We start from the raw sequence: 17,060 nt of genomic DNA, 5'->3' as shown, positions 1-17,060 counted from the left end.
GTCTATCGCCAGATCATTGGGATGATACTTTTGAGGCATGTCATTCATTCTGGTTGAAGAAAACCCTTTGAGACCAAAGAGCACGCAGATCGGAGATGGCACACAAATCCCCAGAAGACACCCCTCAGATCTTTGGGGAGAAGTGCGCACAGGAAGTGCCTCCATTCAGGATTCAGACTCTGACATGCAAACAGATATAGAGAGCCAAGAGGTAAATTTAAGCAGAACATGTAAGTACTGTGACCCCTACTATCCCCAAGAAGACTTTGAAAAAAGCCTTAACTTAAGTCACCGGACTGCCACTGCTTTCAGGCCATGGTTGGTCTCAGACAGAAGTTTCAGCACCAAAAACATTGACGATTACTGCAGCGTCTTCGGTTTCAACCTCTTCTATTTTGATCTGAGCGACAACAAGCAAACACTTGGAACCGACCCCATGGACTCCGGGCAGAGACAGGGTGTCATTATTTGTGGCACTGAAGAAGTTTCAACCACTGAAACCCTTGGTACCAAAATTGAAAGAAGTGACTTCTTCTGAGAAAATGGACTTTGGTCACTCTTCCTCCACCCATTGAGCCAATCCTTGAGACTATGGATGCTAGACAGGGTCGGATAATCAAATGTTCATCAAAAGAAAAGCAGCAGGCTTCAAAGCAACGCACCTGACCAAAAATTCCCCAAAAATGAAAGAGAATTATTAATCTGTCCTTCTTATGTGCACTCAAACCAACACCTGGTACCATGGTGTACTCCTTTAAACCTAAAGGGAAAACATACAAAAATACAATTTAGAACAAAGGTAGTGCACTACAGCCAGTAATATAGAATGTCCAGTTCTTTAGTTTATAGATGTGCAAATCGTCTTTTATTCTTTTTTTTGCTTTCCTCTTTCTTTATCCAATAATACATGTATTCACAACAGCCAACGTGTTTCGTCCTCTCACTTAGGACTTCTTCAGGGCTGTAATATAACACATATAACACACATTCAATAAAACACATAACAGTACGAAATACACCCAAATACACTGTTTTGTGGACACAGTGGACCACAATATTTTACCAAAGACATAAATTCACAAATTCTTTAAATTCCTTAAAAGAAAAGAAACCGCCACCACGGGACGAATATGGTTCATAACTAAGACACAGAAGTACAAATATTAAAGCTACATATAAAAAGACATAAAAAAGTACAAATAAAATACACATAAACATCCACAAACTTGAAGAATGTACAAAATACTACAACATTATCAAAAGGTGCCCCAGAAAAACCATCAATACAAAAATATATATATGTATATGCCTACAAATTGTTAAGAAAGATATAAAAGACACCCCCACATTCACCCTACTAAATTATGTAAATTAAACACAGCCTTAATACGGCACAATTAATTTACCAGTGATAACTTAGAACCAATTATCCAAACCTTATACTCACATAATAATAATAATAAAAAACCCACCAATTTGTAACTCATATAGAAACAATTTCGTGAGACCTACCTAAACAATTGGCCTCAAATTCGATTGATTTAATCATTGCTCATAAATGATTCATACCTCCAACATGAGGGTCTTCTATAAAAGGAAAAGAATCCTTTATCGCCTATTTGTATCGGAAAAATTCTTCATTTCCAAATAGTCTTCACAAAATTGCCATTGTAAATAAAATGTACAGATTTTATCATTTGGTCCCCAAACATTTTTTTTAATTAAGTATAGTGATAGAACTGGAATCACTAATTCATCTGCTCTCATATGTAACCAAAAAGAAGTGAGGAATCTTTACAGTATCCATTATCTACTCATTACTACCATAGTTCATAATATAGCGTGTGTCAAAATTGTCATTCACATATCTCATATGCCTCAACAAATTGGACCTTACAACAGTATCCACATGCATAAAAGCACGGATACAAACACGAGCATCTCATGATGTCAGTAAAATACCATAGCCAAGTTCCTAATGGTATTCAACAAAATTTTCATTTAAATACCTTTTGTTCCTCCACAATTTAAACAATGTTGGCAAATCCTCCACAGTTTCAGCAGTATAACAATATCAATGTGCATGTGATCGGGCAAAACCAGCAGCGCGCACGACTCCCAGTTTAAATACCTCGTCCTCTTGTATCCCGGTATTGCAAGTCAGACTTTACGGAAGTGCTGTCATAAAAAGTCTGCGATCACGTGTACCGCCAGTTTTAACTCACTCGAGACTATAATATTCACAGCCGCCATATTGGAAAGGAGTAGACCTATTAGTAGGAGCTCGTATATTACAAATATCCCTAAATATAATTGATTATAATTATTGTAAAAAACGAAACTAGCTAAATTCACCTGTCACTGCACACTTAACTGCGACATCATAAAATCTGTTGCCCGCGTATACCGGAAATCTTAATTTACTCAATACGGTAATATTCACAACTGCCATGAAAAGTAAGCCCATTCACAGAATGAATTTATATTACAAACGGAACTTCCTGGATTCACTTGATATTGTGCATAGCATATTTATCAACACCATAATCCAATCCACCAAACACACATGTAAAAGTGTGTCATTCACTGAATGCCACAATAATTGCGGCCTCCGTATTGGATGTGGAATACAGGCAAACCTATTCACAAAAAACTCACTTTTTGTAAATACTCCTAAATATTGTGCCACGTAACCGAACTAACTAGATAGATTAACCATTACATATGACCATAGCGTCCTTATGCCAGTTACTCCAGTGACCATATAAGAAAGCACAAAACAACACTTTATAGAAAGTAATGTAGCTCATCATCCGTATTATGGCCCATTTCAACAAAATGTAAATGACAGATCCATGCTGCCTCCTTTTGACGTAACCTGAGTTCTTTATTTCCACCTCTTTGATCAGGTGGTACATACTCCACCCCGTGGAACCAAATACAATTATCATCACGGTGATAATCCATCAAATGCACTGTTAGAGGATATTTCATATCCTGATTCCTAATAGCACGAACATACTCTTGCATCCGGAATTTTAAAGATCTTTTGGTACTTCCTACATAAATTTTTATTACATGTGCACCCTATGATATATACCACATATTTTGTTTTACAATTAATAAATTGTCTAATGTCATGCTTTCTTGTCGTATTATAACAAAAGTTCTTCATTTTATCAATACCAAATTTGCACATATTGCACTCATGACAGGTAAAAAAATCCTTTCGGTGTAATAGGCAGCCATGTTTGTTTTCTGTTAGTAGTAATATAGGTGGGACATAAGTGATCTCTTAAAGTCCTACCTCTACGGTAGGTAACTTTGGGTAGTTTAGATATACATCCCTTAGGTCCATGTATTTCTATGAGTAATGGCCAGTGTCGTCTTAGGATCTTATAAATTCCGTCACTTAGCAACGAGTATTGAGTCACAAACGCCAGTGGGGCAGGTTTCTTTCTATTGTTCTTTTTCACAGATAATGTCTCTTTTCTAGTAATTTTTAAAATCAGATTTTCTGCCTTAGATAACACCTTTTCATCATAACCTCTCCCCCAAATCTCATCTTTGCATTGTTAATCTGAGCAGAAAAAATATCACTAGCACTGCAATTCTGTCTTATTCGTACCATTTCACCAAATGGATGTTACGAACAACTGTCTTCGGATGAGTACTTGTTGCATGTAAAATGCTATTGCATGACGTAGCTTTTCTAAACATCCTACTTTGTATTTTGTTACCTTTCACAAGAACTGAATATCCAAAAAAGCTATTTTCTCCTTACTATATTGAGTACTCAGCTTCACATTATAAGGATTGTCATTCAAACAACTATGATACGTCAGAAGTTGTTCTGCCGTTACATTCCATAACATGATAATATCATCAGTATACCTTCCCCAAAAGACAATATAATCTGTCCAGGGGGAGGCATACCTGTCCCATGCATGTTCTTTTTCGTACCAGCCCATAAAAAGGAAGGCGTACGACGGAGCAAATTTGGAACCCATCGCAATACCCTGTATTTGATGGAACCAGTAACCATCATGTAAAAAGTAGTTCTTAGAAAGAATGATATCCATCATTTCTATAATCATATTATTATGCTCAAATTGATCGGCAGTTCTAGTGTTTAAAAATGACTCAATTGCCCTGATTCCAAATTGTTTCTGTATACAGGTATATAAACTATTAACATCCAGTGTCACTCAAAAACAGGTCATCAGACCATATAAAATCATCAAATTTGTTTAAAATATCCTTACTGTCCTGTATTTATGAGGGTAAATTACATACAAATTTACGTAGCATTAGGTCCACATATTCTGACAGTCTCTCAGTAGGTGACAATATACCAGATATTATCGGTCTCCCAGGTGGAAATCCACCTCCCTTATGTATCTTTGGTAAAATATATATACATGGATAGCGAGGATTTTTTACCAATAGGTAATTGTATTCTTCATTGTTAATGAGACAACTTTCACGCCAGTCGACCAACTTCATGTTAAAATATTAATTTATCCTTTCAATAGGATTACCAAGGATACATTCATAACACGTAGAGTCTGATAGTTGTCTATTTATTTCTCCAGTGTAGTCACATTTGTTCATCACCACCACATTGCCCCCTTTGTCCACTTCTCTGATAACTATTGTTTGGTCAGATTTCAATGTGAATAGGGCTTTTTTCTCTGTTTTGGTTAGGTTCTCATCCAGATGTTTTTTATTTTTGTTTTTAGTTTTTACTTTCTCCAAATATTTATACAGATCTTTCTTCACATTCGTACTGAAAAGGTCAAAATTATGATGTGTTCTAACAGGCATAAATTTCGAACGGGGTTTCAAACCACTGTTTAGATTTAAATTTTCCTCTATATCTAAATGACCTCTCAAATCATCAATGTTAACCAATTCATCATCAGTCAATGACATTATAAGATGTAAATCGTGTAAATCAGAAACCGAATGCATTGATGTCAGCATATCATTAGCTTGTGTGCCTTCTGGCACTTGTCCGGGGATAGCTGGTATTTGGAGAGAATTAAAATGATCTTTAGTTTCAATAAATGAGTAAATTTAAATACATCAACAAAAACATCAACCGGATCATTGGTTTGTGTAGGACAAAACCCCAAACCTTTACTTAACAAAGCCAACTCTTCTTTTTTCAGGGTACCGTCAGACAAATTGACAATAACCAATTCATGTTCATTCGCTAGAGGATTCTGGGAATCCCGTTCTATCAATTCCTCTCGGAACGTGTTTGTACTCCATGACTCTTGGGTCCTTTGTTTTTGTTTCCATCGTATCCCACCTCATCTAGTCTTTTGTCTTTTCGAATAAATTTTGTTCCTAAACGTAACCTCTCCATTTCCACATAAAAATTGGATACTCCTTGAGTTGTTTTAGATGTGAATGGACTTGCTTCATTGGATCTAGTACTATCCAATGAAGTCATAGAACTACCACTTGTTAAATCAGTATCAGTTGTTCTTTCCTGTGTTCTTTTTGTCTATTTCTAAACTTCTCACATTATCATAATTACGGGCAAAAGTATAAATTCTCCCTTCCTTATAATCCAAATCATCCCGTTTAACTTTTCGTAACTTTTTGTCTCGTAAGTATAGCTGATAATCTTCCATTATTTTATCCAGTATTTCATAATTCTTTTTAATTAAATCCTTTTGAGTAACACTCTCAATTTCTTTCTCCATCCTTTCTATATCAGCCTGAAGTGTACCAACCTTTTTGTCTGCATGTTTAATCAATATACGCATCATGGTAAATGAAGCATTCTGTAGGTTTTCCTCCCATTCTTCAAGAGACTCATCATCTAAGTCCTCAAAGGTTGGAAAGATAAGAACTCTTAATCCTCTAGGAATTTTACAATTGTCCAAATATTTCTGCAAAGTTACACCATCCCACCATCTCCTGTTTTTTCAGTTTCCCTAATCTTAGAAATTTCCATCTCAGACAATCAGAAGCTTGTGCTTTTGGACCTGTTGTATTCTGTATCATTTGACTCTAAAAAATATCCCTTGCCATTTCTTCTTGTTTATCCTTAAAACGTGACATATTGTAAATTTATTAATAGAAAAGATTATTTTTAAATATCTCAATGTTTAGCCAAAAATGGACAGTGCGTGACAGCCTTATTAATCCAATGTTCATCAAAAGAAAAGCAGCAGGCTACAAAGCAACGCACCTGACCAAAAAATTCCTAAAAAATGAAAGAGAATTATTAATCTGTCCTTCTTATGTGCACTCAAACCAACACCTGCTGCCAAGGTGTACTCCTTTAAAACTAAAGGAAAAAATACAATTTAGAACAAAGGTAGTGCACCACAGCCAGTAATATAGAATGTCCAATTCTTTAGTTTATAGTTGTGCAAATCTTCTTTTATTCTTTTTTTTGCTTTCCTCTTTCTTTATCCAATTATACATGTATTCGCAACAGCCAACGCGTTTCATCCTCTCACATAGGACTTCTTCAGGGCTGTAATATAACACTTATAACACACATTCAATAAAACACATAACAGTACGAAATACACCCAAATACACTGTTATGTCGACACACAGTGGACCAAAATATTTTAACAAATACATAAATTCACAAATTCTTTGAAAGAAAAGAAGAAGCCGGAAAGGAACTAATATGGTTCCTAACTAAGACACAGAAGTACAAAGAAAGAGACAAATATAATACACCTAATAAACATCCACAAACATGAAGAATGTACAAAATACTATACCATTATCAAAAGGTGCCCCAGAAAAACCATCAATACAAATATATATATATATATGATCATCAAAAGAACCCCGACTTATCGAGACTCACTTGCGGCGGTCTTGATATGGGATCGGGAATCCCATCACTATTACTCAAAATTTCTCACCCAGTAGGACACATCCGTGAACAAGGCTACGGCTGAAACGCGTTGGGAGGAGGACCATTTTCTTCAATATAGTTTTTGAACTGTCCGTTTTGTGTCTTGACTTCTTGTCCTACTGGGTGAGAAATTTTGAGTAATATGTATAAGCCTACAAATGGTTAAGAAATATATAAAAGACAACCCCACATTCACCCTTCTAAATTATGAAAATTAAACACAGCCTTAATACGGCACAATTCATTTGCCAGTGATAACTTACAACCAATTATCCAAACCTTATACTCATATAATAATAATAATAATAAAAAACACCAATTTTGTTGCTCTTAAATCATTCAATCATTCATACCTCCAACATGAGGGTCTACTATAAAAGGAAGAGAATCCTTTATCGCCTATTTGTATCGGAAAAATTCTTCATTTCCAAATACTATTCACAAAATTACCATTGTAAATAAAATGTGTACACTGGTATCAATGTGGGTTTATTATTCTGAGAAGTTTGATACCAAACTTCCCAGTGTTCAGTATAGCCATTATGGAACTGTGGAGTTCGTTTTGACAAACTCCCAGACCATATACTTAATATAGCGACACTGTACTTACAATGTCTGAGAATAGACTTAGACACTGTAGGGACATATTGCTCATGCAGCTATGCCCTCACCTGTGGTATAGTGCACCCTGCCTTAGGGCTTTAAGGCCTGCTAGAGGGGTGACTTATCTATGCCACAGGCATTATTTTGTGTGCATGGCATCCTGAGAGGGACGCCATGTCGAATTTGCCTTTTTCTCCCCACCAACACACACAATCGACAATGTCAGTGTGCATGTGTTAGGTGAGGGGTTCCTTAGGGTGGCACAACATATGCTGCAGCCCTAAGGGACCTTCCCAGGTGACAGGGCCTTTGGTACCACTGGTACCTTTTTAAAAGGGACTTATCTGTGTGCCAATTGTGGAAACAATGGTACATTTTTAGTGAAAGAACACTGGTGCTGGGGCCTGGTTAGATTTTCCTACAGTATTGCTAACTCTCAGGCCCTACTCTCAATATATGACTGGGCTCACTGGGATGAAATGGAGGAACTCCTCCAATATCTCCCAGAGGAGCACCGAAAGCGTGGTCAACAGATTGTCTCAGAAAGACAGACAATCGCAAACAATGCCATTAAATGTGCCTTAGATGCAGCTGATACATAACTGCCAAGGTTTCATATTGCTGTGTGACATTTTCAAAATTTCTGTGTAATTATGAGGGAAATTTCAACGACTCGGAGTTACACTTTCTTGCAAGCAAAATCAATAGATGAAGACGAGGGAATCATAAATATTGTAATATATTGAGAATCCTATACCTCCCGTTTTACACCAGCGCCACCTTGTGGCCTTTGATAAACACTACTCAGAGCTTACCTAGCAAAGTGAGAAACTGGATCAAGAAGTTTTAAAACACCTCAGGACTTGCATGACAATCTTATGCATTGCGATAATGCGGGAAAATGACTGGAAATGCATTATTCTAATGCGGGATGCGATACCCTTGGCAGGGCTGCTGGCAGGGATACTAGTATATTACTTAAAAGGCATACATGGTTAAGGTTCTCAGGTTTTAAACCTGAAGTTCAAGAGGTTGTTTTAAATTTGACAAAGAGCACTTGTTTGGCCTTTAAGTAGATTCAACATTATAAAAACTAAAAAAAGACAGATACTGCAAAGGCTATGGGAGCTCTTCAGTCCCAAGCTCACAGGTTTTTTTTTGACGCCCAACATGCAGATGTGGCTATAAACCATCTGCAACAGCGGACCCCTCTACCTCCCAAACTAAACACGCCTCAACTTCCTACTTCCGAGGTTCGTTCAGAGGTTCCTACAAAGGTAACAACTTCAGAGGTAGAGGTTAAAGTACAACCACCTGAGGCTCACTCTCTTCTGCAAAGCAGTGACTACCTGTATCTCCCAAAACCTCACATAACACCGGTGGTAGGACACCTACAATATTATTATATACAGTGGACAAAAATAACTTGGGACCAGTGGGTCCTGTCTATTATCCAACATGGTTATTGTCGTGAGCTCACTTCCACACCTCCAAACATACCCCCTCATACACACAGGTTATCTCAAGAACATCATACTCTTCTAAAGGATGTCTCTACAGCTATAGAGCTGGTCCTGCTACAGTATCACGGCACAGGGCTGGAATCACTTTATTTTCTCATTCCCAAAACCGACGGGTCGCTCAGACCCATCTTAGACCTCAGATTCTTAAACAACCACATTCTTTCAGAACACGTTCGCATGTTCAATCTTCAGGATTTCATTCAACAACTGCAATAAGGTGATTTTGTGACCGCTCTAGACTTAAAGGATGCCTACTTCCACATCCCTATGCCCACCGCAAATATCTACGGTTTGTGGTTGCGGGCGAACATTATTAGTTCAAAGTCCTCCCTTTCAGAATCACAACTGCTCCCAGAGTATTTACCAAATGCCTAGCAGTTGTTGGAGCACATCTCAGAAGACCGAGAATTCATGTCTTCCCATACTTAGATGATTGGATCATCAAAACCAGCACCTTACTGCAGTGTCAGTCTCACACAATTCACAGTAAGCCGCCTTCACAAATTAAGGTTTACAATCAACTTTGTCAGATCCCATTTATATCCCCTTCAAATTCAACCCTATTTAGGAGCTGTTCTCAATGTGAAGCTGGGGTTAGCATACCCAAATGCAGCTCACATTCAAAATTTCCAGCATCATCTTCCTCAAATTCCTGAGAACCACACTTGCACAGTCAAGACTGTCATGCGTCTCTTAGGAATGATAGCACCTTGTATCGCCATTGTTCCTCATGCCAGACTTCACATGTGTCCACTACTGCAATGCCTGTCTCGTCCGTGGTCTCAGTCACAGGTTCACCTTCAGGATCTGATGTTGGTAGACCGCCAAACTTACCACTCTATGCAATGGTGGAACTCCACCAACTTTCTGACACAGCAGAATACGCAAAATGCCCAAACTCCCTATCCGGGTACCCCCAACTGCTGTTCAAGGGCAATGCTCTATTTGCCTACACTATTCCATCTCTCCCACTCATACCATTTCTGGTTCGAAAAAAACAAACAGACATCACTTACCATGATCCGAGTGGCTCCCACTTGGGCACGTCAGCCGTGGTTTACAACGCTTCTAGATCTCTCACCCATGTAAAGCTCCCCAACAGGCTGGACCTTCTCACAAAACATCATGGACAAATCAGACATCCAGACCCCACGTCACTCAACCTTGCGCTATCCCTCCTGAAGTCATTGAGTTTGGTTACCTCCTGAGTATATGGAGTTTTTAAAGGAAGCTCATAGACCAACAGCTAGAGCATGTTATGCAGCAAAATGGAAATGTTTTGTTTGCTACTGTAACTCCAAAAATATTGACCCCATTTAAGCTGCAGTACAAGATATTGTTTGCTATTTACCTCGTTTGCAAAAAGCAAACTTAGTTTGCACCTTAGTTCGTTTACACCTTGCAGTTATAGCTGCATATTTACAAAATAGACAACATACTTCTCTTTTTAGAATTCCAGTTATTAAAGCATTTATGGTAGGACTTAAAAGAGTAATCCCACCTAGATTACCTTCTGTTCCTTCCTGGAATCTTAAAATTGTGCTCACTAGGCTCATGTGGCCTCCTTTTGAGCTACTTCATTTGTGTCCTATTGAACTCATTTAATCGAAGGTGGCTTTTCTAGCTGCTGTCACATCATTTAGGTGTGTGCACGAGTTCCAGGCGCTAACTTTAGAACAACCTTTCTTTCAAATACACAAGTTCAAGGTGGTCCATCTCACTAACCCAAAATTCCTCTCAGAGGTGGTTACTCCATTCCACATCAACCAAACTATTAAATTACCAGTTTTCTTTCCACAGCCTAATTTAGTAGCGGAAAGAGTACTGCACACTTTAGATGTCAAAAGAGATCTCATGTATTATATTAAGAGGACAGAAAAATGTAGGAAACCAAAACTACTTTTTGTAGCCTTTTCACTACCATGTAATGGTAGTGCAGTTTCAAAGAACGGTTTAGCTAGATGGACTGTTAAATGCATACAAACCTATTATGTTAAGGCAAACAGACAGTTACCACAAATTCCTAGAGTACATTCCACAAGGAGAAAAGGGTACCACTATGACATTCTTGGGAAACATTCCTGTAGCTGACACTTGCAAAACAGCTACTTGGTCTACACCACATAGTTTCACAAACCATTACTGTGTAGATATACTAGCAGGGCTGCAAGCCAATGTAAGGCAGGCTGTCCTAAGAACACTTTTCCAGACAACTGCAACTCCCAAAGGCTAGCCACAATTTTATGGAGGGGCTGCTTTACAGTCTATGCAAGATATGTTTACCTACAGCCACACATGCTATCGAACGGAAAATGTAACTTACCCAGTAGACATCCGTTTGTGGCATGTAGTGCTGTAGATTCACATGCGCCCTCCCTCCTCCTCGGACGCTTCTGGCCGTAGCAGTTACTTTTACATTTGTATATATTTGTATATATGTAGATACACTTGCATGGACATCTTTCTCTATACTTCCTCCTCATTACTGTTTCTCACCCGCCTGCGGGAAACAGTCTAACAAAGGACTTGATGTCCATGCGCAGTGTCACCTAGAAGGAGGAGTCACTCGATCCCATGACTCAATACTACTTCTTCAAACAAAATCAACTTTCAACACTCTGGACCCAACAATAGACTGCAGGAACATGCAAAGCATGTAAATCTACAGCACTACATGCCACAAACAGATGTCTACTGGAGAAGTAGCATTTTCATTCTCAATAATATGGTAGAAGGAACTAGACCTAACAAATGATTGCTAGTATCTGTATCTATATCTGTACACACACATTCACACACAATTAACGTTCTGAAGGTTTGCAGTCTTGTTGAAGAGCCCAAACTGTTTGTTCTTACTCAAAAATGACATCTAGTAATTACTTGAGTAACTGTAGCTACGTGAAAGGCCAGCCTGATTGGCTTTGCCAATGCTTGTTTACTTTTGTTTTATATTGCCATGATTTCCTCCTGACGTTTGTATGCTTTGAGACCACTGATCTTAGCATACATCAAATGTATATGCTCATGCACAACATGGAGCTTCATTAGAGGCTAGAAACATGAATGCTTCATATATCCCGTGGTAATATGCAGGCTGTGATTTTTCATGTAGCCGGTCATTGGTAGATACATTTAGTAGTTATTTCAGTAGTTGCCTTCTATGTGAAAAATGCTTTGTTTACAACACAAAGCCATTGTCAGTGGTTCCAAATCGCAAGTATGTGTTAGAAAACAGATTTCTATTTACAGAGCATATATTTAAAAATCTTCTGCAGCTGTATACTTCAGATTCATACTAGGGAAAATACTTTCCCCACCAAGGAAATAACTTGTACATAGATTCATTAAAAAAAATCTATGGTCATGCTAAAAGCTTAATATGTTAAATATGATACAAAAGACACGGGTGGCTGTCAAAGCATGAAAGAATAACCAATTAGCTAGGGAGATATAAAGTTAGCTAGAAAAGCCCAGCATTCTTAGGCCTATGTATGAAATGTATATCACAGTATATGTTATGAAATACCTCACACTTTATTTCCCTTAACAAAAGACTGCAAAAAGATTTAGAAAGATTAGAAACATAGAATCATATATAAAATCAACCATAAAGGTTCAAACTTTCAAATATAAAGGCGTGTGCCCCTCAGGATAAATGAAAATATATAGTTCCTGAGTTAAGATGTACTAAAGATTTGAAAAAATATGAATGCCAGCCTACTTTGTGTCCTCAAATGTAACTATTTGACAAAGACTTATGAATCTTGTTTCAACTGTGATGCACTTGGTGCATATTCTTATATAAATGGTGATGTGTTTCCTAAGACTCACAGATGCAGCAGCTTTTTTGTGTTTTGATCTGCTCTGGGGAAGAAAGAAACAAATTTGGTAGCCTACGATCTGTAGTTTATTCCTAGGTATACTCATGTCAATATGCTGCAAATGGCATGATGAGGTAAGCAACTAGATCAATGGTTCTTAAACGTTTGGCTTCTGTGAACTCTCACTTAATCAGTACTGGAGTCCAGGGACTCCCACTGATTAATTATTGGAATTCGGGGAGTCCAGCCTAGGCAAGTTCAGTGATTTGAACCTCAAAACAATACACACACATTAACATATTTAATTTTTTCACAAGCAAATCTAAAAAATCTAAACTTTTATTTTAATAGGAAGGTAGTAGGTTTTCTAAATTTAGTTAAGATAACCCATCATCCATAATAAGTTGTGTGAATCACTTGCAAAGTCCCATGAATCAGTCTGAGCATATTAAGTATTTTTTTACCTTCCAATTTCAAATTCCTTCACACTTACAGAACGTCTTAAAATTTTCAGTTTTACATTTTGATTCTTTATTTATTTGCAGTTTATTAATCTGTAAATATTAATAAATTAAGTATTTCCGGATACCTGAGTAGTCTTTGTGGATCCCCAGCTGTCAAGTTCAGAACTGCTGATCTAGATCACATTCTGCGTCTTTCAGCTAGTATGCTGCTTGAGTGCTCCTGTTTTGCTTAGGTCAAGATTGATCATTGTAATCATTTCACTAAGTTAAGTCTCCTGCAAGGGTTATGACCCTCATCTTTTCTTCTGTATCTTTGGTTTAAGTAAGCCATATATTTTGTTATTTACGGGGTTTTCAGTATTGTGTTTAGTTCAGCCTATGTCTATAATTTCTGCTTTTAGCAGCATGTTGGTTCAAAAAATCTGTGATAGTGCTTTTTGAACCTTAAACTGAACCATACCAAGGTTCTCGCAGAATACTCTTGTACGCGGGTGGCTCAAAAGAATTTAAGAAGTTTCAGTTGGTTTCTAAAATAGCGTGATTTGTAGTAGTCTTCCTCCAATCACAAACATAATTAAATTGAGAACGCTGACTTTCTCTGATGTGCGCATGCTGTTCATCTAGCCACGTCTGAATATCTGCTGGTTCTTCATTGGATCCAGTGCACATGTAAATACATTGTCTACACAATGCTTCATTATCGAACCTTTCCTCTGAATGTATTTTAATGATTGTATATATCCAAAGCCTCAACGTGTGTGACATAGATTTTTGCTAAACTCCATGCAAAAGCTGGACTCGTTTTGTTGTCATTAATATACCAATGCTGTTGTTTCTGGATCTCAAAATAGTTTGACAGTGCAGCTTTCGTACATTGCTTAACAAATTGAATAGTTATCATAAAACTGCACTAGGTCTCAAGGCTCTCCACTAAGTTCCAGATGCACCAGCAGTTTGCTGAGGATCTCAATGATCAAGGTTATCAGAGTGTCAGTTGCATGATCAAATTAAGAGTTGTGTCACCCTTGGTACCTTTAATAATGTATTGATTCCCACCAAGTACATTTCTAACAAGAATCATCCATCCCTGTGTTTTGTTTCTTGGTATTCTGTTCATGTATCAGAATATGCAGAAATACTCAGGGAAGTGACCAAACGTTGATCTGAGACTAGTTACTCGTCTCTGTAGGCATTCAGACATCATCATCCTGCCAATTGCTTTCTATGGTTTTCTGACTTGTTTAACCAAATATTGCCCTGTGGGAAACTATTAAAAGGGAGGTGAGACCAGTGATTTGACCTGTGATGACATGGTGAGGAGGCCTTTGGGATGCATTGTGTTTTTTTCACATTATGGGGCTCGTCTCCAAATAGAAGCACGTTAGATTAGGTAAACTAAGATATGGGCACCATGTGTTCTCTTTTTTCACTGTACGTAAATTGCTACATTGATCTTTCAGCATTCTACACAAGCAAATATGGCTACAAGATGTGCCTACGCATCTACTTGAATGGTGACGGAACTGGCCGTGGAACACATCTCTCCCTCTTCTTTGTTGTGATGAAAGGACAGAGTGATGCCCTCTTACGCTGGCCATTTAACCAAAAGGTGAGAGTCTTTAGGCGGTGTCTGTCTGTCTCTTCTTTGTCTTGATGGTGGTTTAATCTTGCTCCCCTACCTCATGTCCAATGTGCACGAGAAAGGTAGACTCCATGTGTTACATGTGAAATCCAAAATTGTATTTTGACATGCCCAAAAACGTAGAGTATCTGACAAGCCAAAATGTATTGCACTTTTTGGGAAAGTATGGCATCAGAAGTACATAAATGCATTTTTGATTAATAAATCAAAGTGAAAGGTGAATGTCATTTGCCATGCGAAGGGGACTGTTGTTTGTGTTATTATAGTTAGAAAACCTAGGACAAAAAGATAGGCTAAGTATTTTTTGAGTGTTTTTGATGTAGGTGTCAAGGGCTCATTCAGTGTTACCACAGATTAATGATGTAACCATTTGTTCATAATACTCTTGATTTATTTAATGGTAAAATGCTATGGTAGCTTACAGGTGACCGGATTTCAAAACATTTAAAATAAAAAAATACTCCAGAAGAGCATCCATTTGTGCACTGTGTTTGACAGGTGGACAGTGGCATTTGATTGGCAGATGAGCTACTGAAAGCTCAATGTTTTTTTCACTTTTAGGTGAGATCAAAGGCTCACTAAACATCTTTGATATGTGTTAAGAACAGAAGTCAGCTGTAAAGTATGTGATGGGCAAGGGTGGCATTTGCTTTCATTGTTCGCTTGAGAACGTCATTGTCTTCAGCTGTAAGGTTTCTGAGGAAATGAGGTAGAATTTGTCAGATGGATGGGTGGTGTTCTGAAATTGACTTTTTGAAAGTATTATTTTAGGAGTTATATGTTTTCATGTGTCAGAAGCATGGCTATAAAAACAATGTCTATGTCCTAGAAATATTTACATGTGACAATGAATGTGATCTATCATGGACCTAAGCAATTCCTAAGTGTTTGTAATTTGTGGGATAATTGCAGTGCATGAAGTTTCGGTTGTGCATGGCGAGGTTTGGCTGAAGCCTGCAGCCAACCATCACACCTTGCACTGATGCAACCGAACTGCCTTTCTCACTTTGTGTGAGAATATGTTGAGAGATTGTCTCTGGGTGTGAGTGTGCCAGCCTGGGTGTTAAAGTAGGAGTGTGAGGGTCTGAGTGGCTCTGCGAGTGGGTGCATGAGGGATTGAGTGGGTCTGTGAGTGGGTGCGTCAGTGTCTGAGTGGGTCTGGAAATGAGTGTGGAAGTCTGAGTGGGTGCATGAGTGTCTTAGTGGGTGTATGAGTGGGCACCTGAGACTCTGAGTGCATGCATGAGTGAATGAATTTGTGTATGAATGAGTGATTTAAAAAAATAAAATGTTTTTGCTTATTTGTGATTAATCTCGATTAGTCATGAATATCGTGCATGGTGAAGAAAAATCATTTTAAACCCATAATGTGACACTCAGACACCCATATATCTCACTCCTGAAACCAAGGTTCCTCCTCCCTGACCCCTTATGCTACCTTTCATGGTGTTTTTCAGTCCCAGGGACTCTCTCCTGTAACATAAAATGGTGGCTCCACCTTTCTGTTCAGGTTATGGCCAGCCAATTACAGCACTTCTATTGGCACATACATTTGCAAATTATTCGCATAAAACAAGTGAGTGACAAATAAAAACTTCTGCATTTATCATCCCTTGATAAATGGGAGTCCTCCTGTGACACATCAGACAACTATGTTGTTAGCCAGTGGCAATATTGAAATGAATAAATTGCCCTTCACAGTCGATTTTAGCTAGCCGAGTTGCCCTGTTTCCTGTCCTTCGGATTACAGAGTTTTAAAAAAACGTTTATCCACCTAGTCTCCAACTACCTGAGTACAACGTACAACATGATATTTGCACTGGATCTATTTCTTCTGTGAAGACACCTTTAGTAACCCAATCATATGCCAAATGCATATGGTATATCATTTAGTAGGCTATATGTAAATTGTCAACGAAGAGGGGCGTGGCCATCATGGCATCAGATGCAGATGCATAGTGCGGATCCTACCCCATAAGTAATCCGGGCTAATTCTGTCCCTTCACTTCGGATGGTGGTAGTCCAAAGAAGGCCGCGCATGGATACCAGCGCTGCTTGAATTGGGAATGCTTGCCAGCCCTGTGGACTCTGATATGGCAGCAGTGCAGT

General features: G+C 38.2%; 1 protein-coding gene across 3 annotated transcripts in view; it reads left to right on the top strand.

The window, feature by feature from the left end:
• Nucleotides 1-17,060, top strand: part of TRAF2 (TNF receptor associated factor 2) — a 429,606-nt gene that overhangs the window by 356,467 nt on the left and 56,079 nt on the right. For all 3 annotated transcript variants that reach the window (XM_069241424.1, XM_069241427.1, XM_069241425.1), the window contains one exon: nt 14,770-14,918. In XM_069241424.1, the coding sequence (XP_069097525.1) occupies nt 14,770-14,918 (149 nt within the window). The remainder of the gene's footprint in view (nt 1-14,769; nt 14,919-17,060) is intronic.

This window comes from Pleurodeles waltl, chromosome 6 (assembly GCF_031143425.1).
Source record: "Pleurodeles waltl isolate 20211129_DDA chromosome 6, aPleWal1.hap1.20221129, whole genome shotgun sequence".
Taxonomy (NCBI): domain Eukaryota; kingdom Metazoa; phylum Chordata; class Amphibia; order Caudata; family Salamandridae; genus Pleurodeles; species Pleurodeles waltl.
Note: the sequence above shows the minus strand (reverse complement) of the source record. Positions and strands in the feature narration are given on the sequence as shown.